Raw genomic sequence first — 14,976 nt, forward strand, 5'->3', positions numbered from 1 at the left:
ACATATCGAAAGCCAATCAAATGCAAACACAAACAAAAAACACGTCAAAGCAGCAGCAGCAAGCTCTTTGTGTAATAAATATTGCAAAGCGCACTTGGTTTCTTTCTTTCTTTCTTTTTTCAAGTCAAATATAACAACCAACGTCCCAAACCCTGTTTTCAACATTCAAAAGAGAGGAGCTGTTGCCATCAGCAGAACACCTGCAGCCAATCAAAGAAAAAAAAACCGTTTCCCATTAGCCAGCCAATCAAAATCCTTTTCCAGTTTAAGCAGCCAATCGGACCTCTTCACATTCCTAAAAAGTGACCGAAATAAAGCACCAGAGCTCGGAGAGCTTCCTGAGAAGCCATACACCGAGGCGCAATTTTTTTTTTTTTTTTTTTTAAATAGGAGTCAGAAATAAAAAGGTTTGCGTTGCTCGAGATTTAAAAATAAAAAGGTTTCTTCCCGCAGCCAATCATGAGTCCGTCCCTTTAAGCCAATCGTAACTGCACCACTGGTGTCTCCCTGGAGGATTCTGAGTGGCCGTGGGGCGGGACGGGAAGGGGTGGGGTGGGGGGATCGGGGTAGGGGAGGTGACCCTCTGCCACTCAGCCGGTGAGGTCCACACAGATCTCCTGGCCTTTGCCAGCCTCCAGGGTATTCCAAGGGGTTTGCAGCTACTGCCTCCGGTCCTCCGTCTCCGACCTGGAAAACGCCATCACCACATCCTCTGCACCTGCAGACCAGGGCGAAAGAATTGCTGCTGGATGGTCCTCTGGCCCTGGGCTGCAACCTGGGACAAGGCGAGGAGGCTGCGGCCCCCGATGCAGTGTCAGTCAGTCCACTGTAGCGGGGTGCTTTCCGAGAACAAAGTGCTTCTGGGGAAGCCCACCTCCCCTCTGGGCCTGGGCCTCCCCCACAGCCTGGCCAGGGTAGGCCAGCAACCCTGCTGCACGGCTGTGGGCTGCAGGCTGCAGGGGCGAGGCTCAGAGGCTTGCTCAAGGCTACACGAGCGTGCCAAGAACCCAGGCTGCTGTCCTGGAGCAGCGCTCTGCTTGTGACCCTTGCTCCAAGGTCACCAAAGCCGGGGGCCCTTGGGAACCTCTCTCTTCCTTCTTAAGACTCTTGTTTTGATCCCTTTGGAGGATCTTGCTCATAATTCCTAACAGCCAGTCCTCTTTGCCCAAACCCAACACCTGCTCAGGGGAGCGCGGCCAGGCCCATTTCCAGCCCGTGGTCGGCCCGGCTCCCATGGAGACAGATAATGGCCATTATCTTTTTGTTGTTATTTTTAATGGTGGATTTGAGGATTCTGGTCCAGGCACTCATGAAATCACTTCCTTTGTCTTGTTTTCCATAAGACAGGCATGCAGCCAGAAAAGGCAGGAAGGAGGGAAAGAGCCTGAAATGCTGACCTGCGTCCCCCACCTGAAGCTGCTGGGCAGGAGGGACCGAGTGGCAGACCCTGCAGGGCAGGTGAGGCGACCTGCAGGTCCCACCCCACCTCCTGGGCCCGGACCCTGCCTGGGCCCTGCCACTTTCTCCCCTTTCCCCCTGCCCCCCCCTTTTTTTTTTTGGCTGCACGGCATGTAGGATCTTAGTTCCCCAACCAGGGATCAAACCCGTAACCCCCGGCAGTGGAAACGCGGAGTCTTAACCACTGGACCCCCAGGGAAGTCCCGCTCTCCCCTTTCTCTAAAGGATCGTTCTTGGTGGCACCCTGAACGTGAAGTAACAGTCAGTTGCCCATGGCCTTTTAGACAAACTTCTCTTCTGTTCCGCTGGAGGACTTCTTCCCGGGGAGGGGGATCAGAGCAGCAGAAACAGGAAAGGCCACTGAGGGGGGCGCGGGCAGCGGGGCGCGGTGGGGCGGCGGACATGTGAAACGGAGTCAGGGAGAGGGCAGGACGCCACCACGGCCGGCCCCCACCCCGGGGCGTGGTGTCGGCCACCTCCGTCCACGCCACAGGGAGTCACCCCTTCCCACTGGCAGCCTCGTCCTGACCTCCTTCCTAACTGCCCTGCCACACGGAGGAGGCACGCAGCCATGGGTGCTGTAGAAGGAGGGCCCGTCCACAAGGATGTAACATTACAGACGTGTCCTTCGGTTTGGGGCACCAGAGGGCCAAGGTGCTACCCAGGGGAGTAACCGTGCCACACATGCCCCATCTGCCTTGATGGGGTTCTGCTGTTACCAGCACAACCTCTATTCCTGCAAAGGGGAATGAGCTTCTAGAAAGGAGCTCAAATCATCCGACTTCTCGGGATTGGGCTCCTTTGCTTGGGAAGCCCTACCAGTCCTTCCCCTGTCGTCCCGGGAACATTCTGTTCTCGCCTCAGTCCTCGGACCACGCAATACCACTGCAGGCAAATTTTCCTAGCAACCACAGAATCCAAGGTTACATCATACCCTGCACGGTAGCTGAGCTGGTTACCTAACAGATGCCGGCTTTTCCCGAGTGCCGCCTCTCCAGCTCACTGAGCAGGAGGGGGCTGGAGAGAGACCACGAAAGGGGACTTGTGAGCAGAAGATGCAATGAACAGGGACAGCCCACTCACTTCTTTCCTTGCCTGTCTCGTGGGCTTTCTCGAAGGGACCTTGGGCCTCTGTGCTGAGCTGCAGGCACAAAAATAGCACCAGCTGCCCCAGGAAGGAAGAGTGAGTCTGCAGAGGGAATGGCCACTGGCTCCTTGGAGGAGCCCAGACTCGGGGGCTGCCCAGTGTGTGTAGCTGGGCTACACCCTGAGAGGTGGAGAAAGAAGTCACCTCCTCAGGGTCATGCAGGGACTCCAACAACTATTTAGCAAGACACCTGAGGCAGTGCTGCAACACCAGCTGGTGGCCCCATCCCTGGCTGGGGTGGGGAAGGCTAGGAATCTGCAGCTCCCATTTACAGAGCCTCCCACTCTGCTGCTAGCTGGTGCGGAAAGGGCCCACAGAGCTGCTGCCCATCGTACTCTGTTCTGTTCCTAAAGGACTTGCTGTTTTCCAGGCCTCACCACCAGGGATCTGCTTTCCTTTGGGGCCCGAGCGGGGGCAGGCTCTTCCAGAGCGTTGTCTGACCTGTCCTTATCACTGGTTGGCCTGGTACTCATCATTCAACAAGGGCCTGACCTGAGCTCACAGGCCTCTAGGCGAGGATGCTGCCCTTCCCTTTCCTCTTTTCCATGGAACTTGGGCCAGTTACCTAACAGGGAGGGTAAGCTGCTTAGTTAGTTATTAAGATTCAAGCTCTCAGAGCTTGAGAGCCAGGAGGGGTCTCCAAGGTTAACCCTCATGGTCCCTCCTTCTCCCTTAAAGGCTAGGATGTGGGGGTTCCCTCAGATGCTCTCACTATCCTGGAAACGCAGGGCTCACAACAGGAAGATGCTACAAGGAAGCCAGCAGGCCGAGCCCACTGCCTCTGCGCCGTCAGCTAGGTTTACTTTCCTGTTTTACCGACAAGGCTGGTCCACCCCACTGGTACCTCTGCTGACGCTGTCTGGACTTGGGTTCAGAGTTTGTCCTTTCTGTTTGTCCTTTCCCACCAGATGCCATGAGCACAGGAGGGGAGAAGATGATCAGTCTCTCCTGTTCCACACTCTCTGACCCATTAAAAGATAAAGCCAAAACCAGATGAAGACGTCGCAAGGAAAGAGAACTACAGACCAGTCTCTCTTATGAATATAGATATTCATAATACCTATGATATGCAAAAGTACTCACAAAATACTAGCAAATGGAATACATCAACATATAAAAAGGATTATTTACTCTGACCAAGTGACATTTATCCCAGGAATGCAAGGTTGGTTTAATATCCAAAAATCAATTAATGTAATATATCCTATCAATAGAAAAAAGGACAAAAACCATATAATCATCTGAATAGACATAGAAAACACATCTGGCAAAATTCAATACCCCTTCATGATAAAAACACCCAACACACTAGGAATAAAAGTGAACTTCCTCAATCTGATAAAGGGCATTTACTAAAAACCCACAGTTATGATCATACTTAATGGTGAAAGATTGAAAGCTCTCCCCCTTCAAGATTAGGAACAAGAAAACAATGTCCACTCTCACCATTTCTATTCAATACTGTGTTGAAGGTTCTATCCAGGGCAATTTGGCAAGAAAAAGAAATAAAAGGCATCCAAATTGGAAAGAAGTATTGATAAAACTATATTTGTAGATGACATGGATCTTACATATAGAAAATCCTAAGGAAGCCACTAAAAGACTATTAGAACTAATAAACAAGTTTAAGTTGCAGGATATAAGGTCAATGTACAAAAATCATTTGTATTTCTATAAACTAGAAATGAATAATCTGAAAATGAAATTAAGAAAACAATTTCATTTACAGTAGCAGCAAAAATAACAAAAGACTTAGGAATAAATTTAACAAATGAAGTATGAAATTTGGACTCTAAAAAGAACAAAACATCAATGTCTAAAACATCGCTGGACGAAATTCAACACAATTTCTATCAAATCCCCGCTGCCTTTCTTGCAGAAACTGACAACCTGCTCCTAAAATTCATATGGAAACGCAAAGGGTGCAGAATAGCCAAAACAATCTTGAGAAAAAAGAACAAGGTTGGGCCCACACTTTTGAATTTCAAAACTTACTACAAAGCTACTGTAAACAAGTTTGGGTGGAATTGGCATAGATCAATGGAATAGAATTGAGAAGCTGGAAATCAACCTTCCCATTTATGGTCGATTAAGTTTTGACAAAGGTGCCGAGGGTTCAATGGGAAAGAACTGAACAAATGGTACTGGGACAACTAGATATACTCACATGTAAAAGATGAAGTTGAACCCTTACCTTGCACCATATACAAAAATTAACTCAAATGGAGGAATGACCTAAATATAAGAGCTGAAGTTATGAAACTCTTAGAAGAAAACACAGGAGTAAATCTTCATAGTCTTGGGTTAGGAAATGGTTTCTTAGATATGACACCCAAAGCACCATCAACAAAAGAAAAAAATAAATAAATTGGGCTTTATCAAAGTTAAAAGCCTTTTTTTCTTTTTCTTTTCTCCCCACAATTTGGCCACACCACATGTGGGATCTTAGTTCCCCGACCAGGAATCAAACCCGCACCCCCTTCATCGGAAGCGTGGAGTCTTAACCACTGGACCACCAGGGAAGCCCCCAAAGTTAAAAGCTTTTATGCTTCAAAAAACACTATCAAAAAAAATTGAAAAGACAACCTACAGAATGGGAGAAGATATCTGCAAATCATATATCTGGTAAGGGACTCCTATCTAGAATATATAAATAACACAACTCAATAATAATAAAAAGTCAAACAACTCAATTTTTTAAATGGGCAAAGAACTCAAATAGACATTTCTCCAGAAAAGATATATGAATGGTCAACAAGGGCATGAAAAGACGCTCAACATCATCAGTCATTATGGAAATGCAAATCAAAACCACAATGAGACACCACTTCTTACCCAATGGACAGCTGGAATCAAAAAGACAGACAATAACAAGCATTAGCAAGGATGTGGAGAAATTTGAACCCTCAGACTTTGCTGGTGGAATGTCAAATGGTGCAGCCCCAAGCCTGCTCCACCTGCAGCCTTCCCCATCTCAGCCGATGGCACCTCCATCCCCTGGTTGCTCAGGTCAAAAACCCTGGGGTATTCCCGATTCCCTGTCACACACACACTCCACGTATAACACATCAGCAAATCCTGCTGACTGTACTTTTAAAATGTATCCTGAATACATTACCATTTCCCCTACTACCACTCTGGTCCAGGCCACCACTACCCCTCTCACTAGCCTCCTGTACCCTCTTTTCCTGGATCTCCCCTCTCTGGACCCCGAGGGTCCATTCTCCACACAGCAGTCAGAAGGAAGTTCTTAAAACTATGAGTCAGATCCTGCCACTCCTTTGCTCAAAACTCTCCAAAGGTGGTTTATTATAAGATTTCTCATCATACTCAAGGGAAACTCCAAACTCTACACCGTGGCTTCAAGACCCACCATGATCTGGCCTCTCACTGTCTTTTCACCCCTTTTTATATGCCTCCTCCCACCCCCCCACTCCGCTCCAGCCACATGGGCTCCTGGCTGTCCTTCAGGCACAGGAACTTGCAACCCAGGACCTTTGCACCTGCGGTTTCCTTTGCCTCAATGCTCTTCCCCCCAAGTCTAGCTCTCGCACTTCATGCCAGTCTGTGTAAAATCCCCTCCCCAGGCCCTCACTGACCACAGCATCTAACATAGTGATACAGGATGAATCGTTACAGGTGAGGAGCCTGAAGCTCAGAGAGATGAAGCAGCTCAGGGAATCAGAGGCAGAGGGAGGACCCGACGCAGACTCCGAAGACCATGCTACACTACATGTTTTGTCGTTTTCTATTAGGAAAAGGAAGTAACGGTCCTGCTCCAGTTACCCTGAGCACTGAGGCTGCTCAGGCCTCCTGGCAGAGACTGCAGTAATCCATCTGCTCCCATTAGAATGGAACCAAGACCCAGGATTTATAAAGCAACACCAGAGCAGCCCTGGGGTATCTTGGAGAAAATTCAACATGGAATCCAGAAGACCAACCTGGGAGGAGCCCAGACGCCCACCCCCTGCCCCCGCCTACTGTTCTGCCAGGTGCCCCCCTAGTCCCATGGCTCCCCTGCCACGGGGAGCAGGGCCAAGGCGCTGGCGAGGGCACAGCTCTCTGAACCAGGGCAGGGCACCGAGGGGGCCATCCCACCCCACGGCCCGTGCCAGCTCTGCCCCTTTAATGGAGTCCAGTCAAGTGACTGGGGAGAGAAAAATGACAAATATTCAGGAGCTTAGAAAAGGGAGGCTGGCCCCTAGCTGGGGGCGGGAGACAGACAATGGGGTCACTGGTCTGTTTGCAAGCTCAGGATGAATTCACACCAGCAGAATCACAAGCCCAGCCCAGGCTCCACACACCAGCACCACCCTCAGCCCACGTCCCGCCCACCGAAGGGAACCAGCATGCCGCCATCGGGAAGCCAGCTCACTACAGGGTGCTGGGGCACAGCGGGCAGGGAGCAGTGTGGTTTGGAGAAAGGCCCAGGAATGAGAAAAAACAGGAAAGAGGAACAGGGAGATGGCTGCAGCCCTAAGGTGATGGACGGAGTAAGGGTACACCCGGCCTCTATTTCTCAGACCTGGCCGGAGACATCCTAGTGGAGCCCTTTGCCCTTTTCCAGGAAAGGCACAGACCCTGGAGCTCGCATGGAGCTGGGCCTGGCTCCAGGGCGGACGAGGACTGCTCCAGACACCACCACCACTCCCTCTCCAGGAGGGACCCTGCGGAGAGAGAGACCAGGCAGCGGAAGGAAGGGATGAGGCCTCCTAGGGCAGCAGGGATGTGCTAACCGTGCTGGTCCAGCCTACAGCCCAGCAAAGCGCCTGGCTGCGGGGGGACAGGCTGCGGAGAGCTCTTCCAGCTCCTGCAGAGTCCAGCCGGGAGGAGTGGATGCTCATAGGTGGCTGGAGAGGGGCAACAGCCCTGAGAGTAGACCCTCCCCAGGAAACCAACACAAGGTAACAAAAGCCTGGGCCAGCTTCCAAAGCCTTCCAGCCCCAGTGCCCCACAGTTCAGGACACAGCCCGGTACAGATGTCACCAGAGAAAAGGCGGGGACTCCCAGCACCAGCACCAGCCACAGGTGGGGACACCCACGTCACCCGACGCAGGGTCATGGGCTCCTGCAAGGGCTGCAGCCCCCCAGCCTCTCTGAAAGCCTCACGCCCATCCCTGGCCGGAGCTGAGCACAACTACTCCATTCTGGGCTCGGGCATCTCGGCCTCCTGACCTCCTAATGGGCCTAACACCCTCCCAATGAGGGCAAATGACTGGGGCCTGGAAAACTCCGTATCCTCCACGCACACGGCTGACCGGCTGGAAAGGAAACACAGCCACACGCACCAAAGCGTCCAGGGAATGATTCCCATTCCCGACGTCTGCCCCTCGTCTGACCACATGATTTTTGGCTTTGGTGCTTCCTCTTTGCCCCCTGAGCTCACTTTCTTGCTGTGCATACCAACCAGCATCTGCTACTCGGCTACCCACCAACGGAAAACTGCACGGCTCAGCTACTGGCTCTGGGGAGGTGAGCCAGGCAGCGAGACTCCCAGAAAAACAGGTCCCAGACACCCCTACAAGGGCAAATGTCTCCACGGGGGTGAAACTCGGGCACCGTCCTGGACTAGGTCTCCCTCCAGACAAGCCCAAGCCTGCTTGGCGGCATGGGCTGCTTTTAGCAGCCGTGGCCTAGGAGCCCAGGGGTGCTATACAGCTCAGCTCTGCCACCCAAAGCTCCTAGAGGATGGCTTTTACCCAGAGACAGCACGACACTGGTCGCCATGGGGACAGCACCCCGGATCCACCAAGGTCTCGGCAGCCAAAGCAGGCTCCAGGCTTGGTGGCACCTACTGGGCCCCGGTGTGAGGCGGCTCCTGGCAGAGGTCCTGGACCTCCTGACAGACCAACGAGGGCCTCCCCAGGCTTGGGCTACCTTGGTGGGTCACGGTACCTGGGCCTGGGTCTGACCCCTGCCTACCCGTGCGATACTGGGCAAGTCCCTGCACATCCACCTCCGTTTCCTCACCTGCAAAACACACGTATCCTGCCCATCTGACTGACCTGGATAATGTCCGCAGCATAAAGCATCACAGACAGCATCTTGTGGGGTTACCCCTCAGGGTTCTAGTACACCTGCTCTGCTCTTGTGCCACGTGCCCCAAACCCACCTCACCCCCCCATACCCCACTGAGCCCAGCACACACATCCTACCTCTGGGGCTTTCTAGGGGGGTTCCCTTCCCTCAGGGTCAGTCATCCTGTGATCTGCACCCAAAATTCTTTACGTGTTTGCCCGTGTTTCCATCTGCCCTGCTGGGCTGGCAGCTCGAGGCCGGGGGCGGTCGCCTGGCACCCAGATCCATGGGCTACTGTGAACGGGACGGTGCCATCGCTGGCCCAACTGGCCTTGATGCTCTTCTCCGGGACAGAGGTCTGCCTCTTCTGGGTGTCAGGAGGTGGGAGCAGAGGTGCACAAGGGCTTGGAGGCCCCTGCTCTCAGCTCTACACAATAGCACCCATCACACTGGTGAAGGAGGGTCAAGGCAGCCCTTCACCGGCCGGAACCAGAGGCCGAACTGAGCGACCAGCTCTGCTCTTCAGCTCTTTCCCTTTCTTGGGGTTATTTATTTCAATTAATTTTTATTGGAGTATAGTTGCTTTACGATGCTGTGTCAGTTTCTGCTGTACAGCAAAGTGAATCAGCCCTACGTATACATATCTCCCCTCTTTTTTGGATTTCCTTCCCATTTAGGTCACCGAAGAGTATTGAGTAGAGTTCTCTGTGCTGTACAGTAGGTTCTCATTAGTTACCTATTTAATACATGGTATCAATAGTGTATACATAGTGTTATATATGGTATCAGTAGTGTATATCCCAATCTCTCAATTTGTCCCCCTCAACACGGGGTATTTTTTTTTTCTTTTTCCGTGACACAAGTTATCACGTACCAAGTCCTTCTGGTTGATTTTTCAGTCGGATTTAATGTATATGAGACTTTGGGGTTCAATTTTTTTATTATTAGGTTACAGGTAATTCTCATGAAAGTGTTGATTAAAGTTTAAAAAGATTAGCTTCCCATCCCACTGACTGGAATTCTCCCGGGGCCTGACAGTAACTTCAGTCCAGAGTCGGTTGTCACCTGGAGCCTCTGGGAGAGAAGCCTCAGAGCCGCACGTGAGCAGATGGGGGTCCCGGGACCCCGGCAGCTGGTCTGCACAGAGGGGGAGCCTCGGTCTACACAGGGATCTGACAGACCCCACTCTGTGCCAGAGCTGGACCACGGGGAAATGTGAGACTGCGAGCACAGCACGGACCCTGGCCCCTCAGGGCTCCTGACCTGATGTGATAACCGCTACAGGGAAGGAAAGATCCGCAGGCAGTCCAGGAGCCAGAGGAGGAAAGCGGGCCGACCTTGGAAGGGCAGAGGGGGCGGCAGAGGAAGGGAAAGAGCAGAGGCCAGATGGTGTGGGAAGGGATTCCAGGAAGAATGCTGGCTGTAAAACAGAGATTGTGCCAGCACCCCACTTGAGGGCCGCTGAGAGGGTCAACTGGGGTGATGAGCAGAGGGGTGAGCTTGCTTGGTCCCTGGAAGAGCCGTGCACTGGGTGGGCCCTCTCCTTGGGCCGCTGGCTCCCTGCTGGGTTGCCCATGACCACAGCTATTTTAACAAGGTTCTCAGTGTAACCCTGAGACCAAATGACCTATTTTAGGCTTGCTGGCAGCGGACCCTGAGCCTGTAGCCTTGGCTTCCGCAGGGGAAAGCCGGAAGAGCCCTGGGACCGCCCAGCTGGCTCAGGCTGGGGACCTTCCCTGGAAAGTCTCTTCGAGAAAGAGTGTGATCAGACAGAGGCTGGAACAGGCCTGGGGAGCCAGCGTGCCAGCACCGCAGCTCCAGGGCCAGAAAGAGGGGAAGAGAAAGGATGAGGGCTTCCTTAACAAAATGGGCCACATCAAGACAGGGTCCCTCCAGCCCCAGGACAGCTGGACAAAGGTCTATACGAAGCATGACTCAAGGAAGGTAGTTCTGCAGGCGACTGGCCACAAGGAGGCCTTTGCCAAGTGTACCAGGGGCCTGGAACTGGCACTCGCCGCATCCGTCCCCGGTGTGGTGCTGGGGCAGAGAGAGACCTGGAGCTCAAACAGAACCAGCACGTTCAAAGGCACCTGGAGGTGAAAGGCCCAGAAAAAGAAGGCAGGAGGAAATCCTTCCAATTTTCTCATGCCCTCCTGAAATACCATGCTAACTCCCTACAGCACACCTGCTCCTCTGGTAAAACACTGTTCTGCTTAAAAATGCACATGGCCTGTAAGCCACTCCTAGATGGTCTTTGTTTACCACACCCTGGACCCACATGACCCGTTCTAGGACCTTGAGCATCTTACTCAACCCCTCAGGGCCTGTTTTCTCATCGTGAAAGTGGGCCTGTGACAGTGGCTGCCTCACAGGGCTGTCCTGAGGATTCTCTGGGATAACTTTAATGCTACCTGACATGGAACCTGGCACATAGGAGGAGCTCGATAAATTAAATTAATTATAATTAATAGCAAAAATGAAAAACAAATGTCGAGTAGTAAAGGATCAGGGGACTTCCCTGGTGGTCCAGTGGGTAAGACTCCTCACTCCCAATGCAGGGGGCCTGGGTTCGATCCCTGGTCGGGGAACTAGATCCCACATGCATGCCGCAACTAAGAGTTCATGCACCGCAACTAAAGATCCCACGTGCCGCAACTAAGACCCGGCGCAGCCACAAAAAAAAAAAGGTAAAGTATCGGTCAAAAACTGATAGCACAGCCACATGGCTGCATATCACGCGACTGCTAAAATGTTTTCTTGAAAATCGTTTGAGGACATGGTAAAATTATCATAAGTGAAAACATGGATGTTAAAATGGATATTACAACGTTTACACTGTATGGTCTCAACTCTGTAATGAAAATACATGCATATTTTTTTAAAAAGTCTGCTGGGAAATTAATGCAAGGGAATAGTGATTCTAGCTACACGGCAGGAGTCAATCCTCTAAGCTTTTCTGCTGTTTGTCTTTCCCAATGACTTTCCACAATGACTATGCATTCTTTCATAGCCAGGAAAAACGATCGACATATGTTATGGAGAGAACAGCACTGACAATAAGAAAGGCACGAACTCAGCATTCCTTTGAGCCTGCTTTGGAAGCTACTGCTCTCCGCCCCCGAGCCTACAGCTGGGGCTTCTCAGCAAGGCCACCTTCCCAGAGAAGCAATGATTGCCTTTGGTTCAAAGTCAGTCCCGCGAGGATGTCGGGTCTGCTTGGCCACCCTGGGGACCAGGAGACAAGCGCTCCGTGTTCCTGCCTTTTCGGGGGACTATGGGCTCCCAGACCCAGAGCCTGGTCCATTCATTCACCCAAGAACATGCTGGCGCTCTGGGGGGCCCAGCCCCACAAATACAAAGAGGGAAGCCACAAGGGGCTCAGAGTTGGTCAAGAGATGGACCAGGAGACAGTGTGGGGAGTAGCAGGGCCAAGGTACACGTGTGCGGTGGGGATCACAGGAGGGCCTGGCCCTGCCTGTGGGAGGCAGGGGAGGGGGTGGGCTCAGGGCTGGGCTCCTGGCTGCCGAGAGGCAAATGCAGGGACGGAAAGGCGTGAACGCACGAGGCCTGAGACAGGAGCTGAAAGCCATTCACTGTGGCTGTTTGTGGAGCATGAGGTCCTGGTGTCGGGTGGGCAGGGGTCCTGCTCATCACGCTAAGGGGTTTGGATTTTATCCTCAAGGCAGCAGAGAGCCACTGAAAGATTTTAAGTCGGGAAGAGACCCCCTGATGTAGCCTTCGATACTCACTCTGGGTACAGGGTAGAAAGTGCACGGAGAGGGCAAGACGAGAAGTCAAGGTGCCAGTTAGGGGCTGTTTGTGGTGATCGAGACAAGAATTAACACGGGCTCAGACCAAAATGTGGGTTCAAACCAAGATGGAGAAGACAAAGCAGATGTGAGGAGCATTAAGGCGGGAGAATCAAGAGGACCTGGTAACCTCCTAGGTACCTGGGGAAGACAGGAGTCAGTGGCTGGTCCCCAGGACACTGGGTTCATGGGGTGGCACATCCTCACGACAGAGAATACAGGCGGGAGCACAGACCCCGGGGCGGGGAGAGGTTGCGACCCTGAACGTGCTGAATGTGGGGTGTGTGCGGCCAGACGGCCAGTAGAGAGCGTGCATCAATCTGGGGGTCAGCAGGGGGTCTGGGCTGAGGGGGTGTATTTGGAAGGCATCGACCAGAGCTCTGTTGGGAGTCACGGGAGTGATGTGACCTCCCAGGGAGAGCGTGTGACACTGAGAGGAGAGGACAAAATATGGAGAACACCAGCATGACCATGGTGAGGGGAAAGGAGGCACTGGGGGGGCGGGGGATGGGAGGCAGTGAGCAGAGAGAAGCAGAAAATGGGGGAGAGGGGAGAGAGGGGGGTCTCGTGGAAGACAAGGGAGGGAAAGGAGGGCTTCCAGAAGGAGGCTTTCGAGGGTGGTCTTAGAACAGCACAGCCCAGGCAGGTCTACCCACTGTCCAGTGCAGTACTGGGGGGCCTCTGAGGCCCTCTCCTGGAACCATTTGGTGAGGCGCTATGGTGCAGGCCCGTGCACCAGGGTCTCCAGCACCTACCCGGACCCAGCAGATACTGAACACGTGTTCACCAAGGGAAGTATGGGATGGGGGGCGGCCGGGAGGCGTGGGCTGAGGGATGCCCAGCTTGCTGCTCTCCTACCTGGGTCTGGGGAGGGCAAGCAGTGCTCCCGGTACCAGACCCCTCCAGCCCCAGAGGGGAAGCGTGTGCGGGTCCAAGGTGGTGGGCAGGACCCCGGGACAGATGGCCAAGCGCTGACCCATTGGTGGGGCGGCCTCAGGCCCCCTACTGAGGGCAGCTGGAACAGCATAGGTCAGAGTTGCGGGAGCCGGCGGAGCAGCGCACAGGCATTTGCTGAGAGACAGTGCCGCCTAGTGGCAAGAGGTGCTCACACCAGGCTTCTACGGGATGGTCCCGCCCATCACCCCGAATGCTCCTAGGCCTTTCTGGGCCTTTCATGCTGGGGTCCTGAGCACTGGAAGCAATGATCCAGGGTTCTTACCACCTGGGTGGCACCTGAGACTCTGACAGCAACATGCCCTGTGGCATCAGCTGAGGTCGGCTCTGCCAACGGGGAAGGTGGGCAGGCTAGAATTTTATCAAAGCCCCATTTGGCCCCATGGTGTGGGCAGAAATGTAGGGTCCTGCTCTCAGGCTTGAACCTCCATAGTGGGAGAGACTGGACTGCTTGCTGTTTTGTTGGCACAAAGAAAATACAGTAAGCCTGTGAGGCTTGTTGCTGGAGGTGACTGTGGGGCGAGGGGCAGACTGAAGGGCAGCCCAGCAGCAGAGAACCATCTCCCCAGAGATTCTCACCCAGCTCCAGGTTCACTCCCAGGAGCCTCCTTCCCGGAGAGAAGTACCCAAGGCCAGCCTGTCTGTCTGTGGACGCCCCACACCCAGGAGGGCCCGGATTCCAGGGCCACGAAATCACACCCACAGGCCCACGGCTCACTCCTGACTGCTCAGCAGTTTCAGGCCAGGTGAGGTCACCGTGACTGCCTTAAATAACTCAGCAGAGCTCATTTTTATTTTCGGTTGTTGGTTTAGCTGAGCAAGACAAAAAGAGTTCTCTTAAAAACACTTTTTAAAACTTCCCCTTTAAACAACAAGGTCCTACAGTACAGCACAGAGAACTATATTCAATATCCTATGAGAAACCATAATGGAAAAGAATATTTAAAAAAAGAATGTATGTATGTGTAAAACTAAATCACTTTGCTGTACAGTAGAAATTAACACAACATTGTAAATCAACTATACTTCAATTAAAAAAAAAGAAAAATAGGAAACCAAAAAAGCCGTTCAGAATCTAAAGAAAAACTTCCCTTATTATAAAAGGAATGTATGTGCAATGTTAAAAAAAATTAGTTTTACAAAAAAATGTGTGACTTGGAAAGTCAAAGTCCCTTATGTGGTTCCACCCTCCATCAAACTTTTCTCTAAACCACCTGGTAAATATTCTTTCAGCTTCTTTTGCTCTATACACATACATTCGTGCATGTGTGAATATGGGCGGGGGGTGGGGAGTGTATGTGGTGGTGTTTTCTATACTGACAGTTCTATCGCTTCTTTTGATTTTTTTCCCATTAACAGCTTTCTACTTAGAGGCATTCTTACCCCTGCAGCTCAAATTCAGGTTAACCCAGTGACCCAAGACCAGGCTGGGAGAAAAGGTGATGCCCCAGGGACTCAGAAGCCTGAGGGTTTCAAGTGAATGCGGTTGGGGAGCAGGGGAGAGGGACCCACGCTAAAACCCAGATCAGCCCTGGAGGAGAAAAGACCTCTCCCAGAAGAAATATCCCAGGACGGGGGGGCGGGGGGGCG

The 14,976-nt window shown here is 52.5% G+C and overlaps 1 protein-coding gene across 3 annotated transcripts in view; it reads right to left on the bottom strand.

Moving 5' to 3' along the window:
* Positions 1 to 54: 54 nt before the first annotated feature.
* CTNNBIP1 (catenin beta interacting protein 1) overlaps positions 55 to 14,976 on the bottom strand; it is a 51,734-nt gene continuing 36,812 nt past the window's right edge. For all 3 annotated transcript variants that reach the window (XM_032630913.1, XM_032630931.1, XM_032630922.1), the window contains one exon: positions 55 to 718. In XM_032630913.1, coding sequence (XP_032486804.1) covers positions 660 to 718 — 59 coding nt within the window. In that variant the 3' untranslated portion in view covers positions 55 to 659. The remainder of the gene's footprint in view (positions 719 to 14,976) is intronic.

This window comes from Phocoena sinus, chromosome 1, assembly GCF_008692025.1.
Source record: "Phocoena sinus isolate mPhoSin1 chromosome 1, mPhoSin1.pri, whole genome shotgun sequence".
Taxonomy (NCBI): domain Eukaryota; kingdom Metazoa; phylum Chordata; class Mammalia; order Artiodactyla; family Phocoenidae; genus Phocoena; species Phocoena sinus.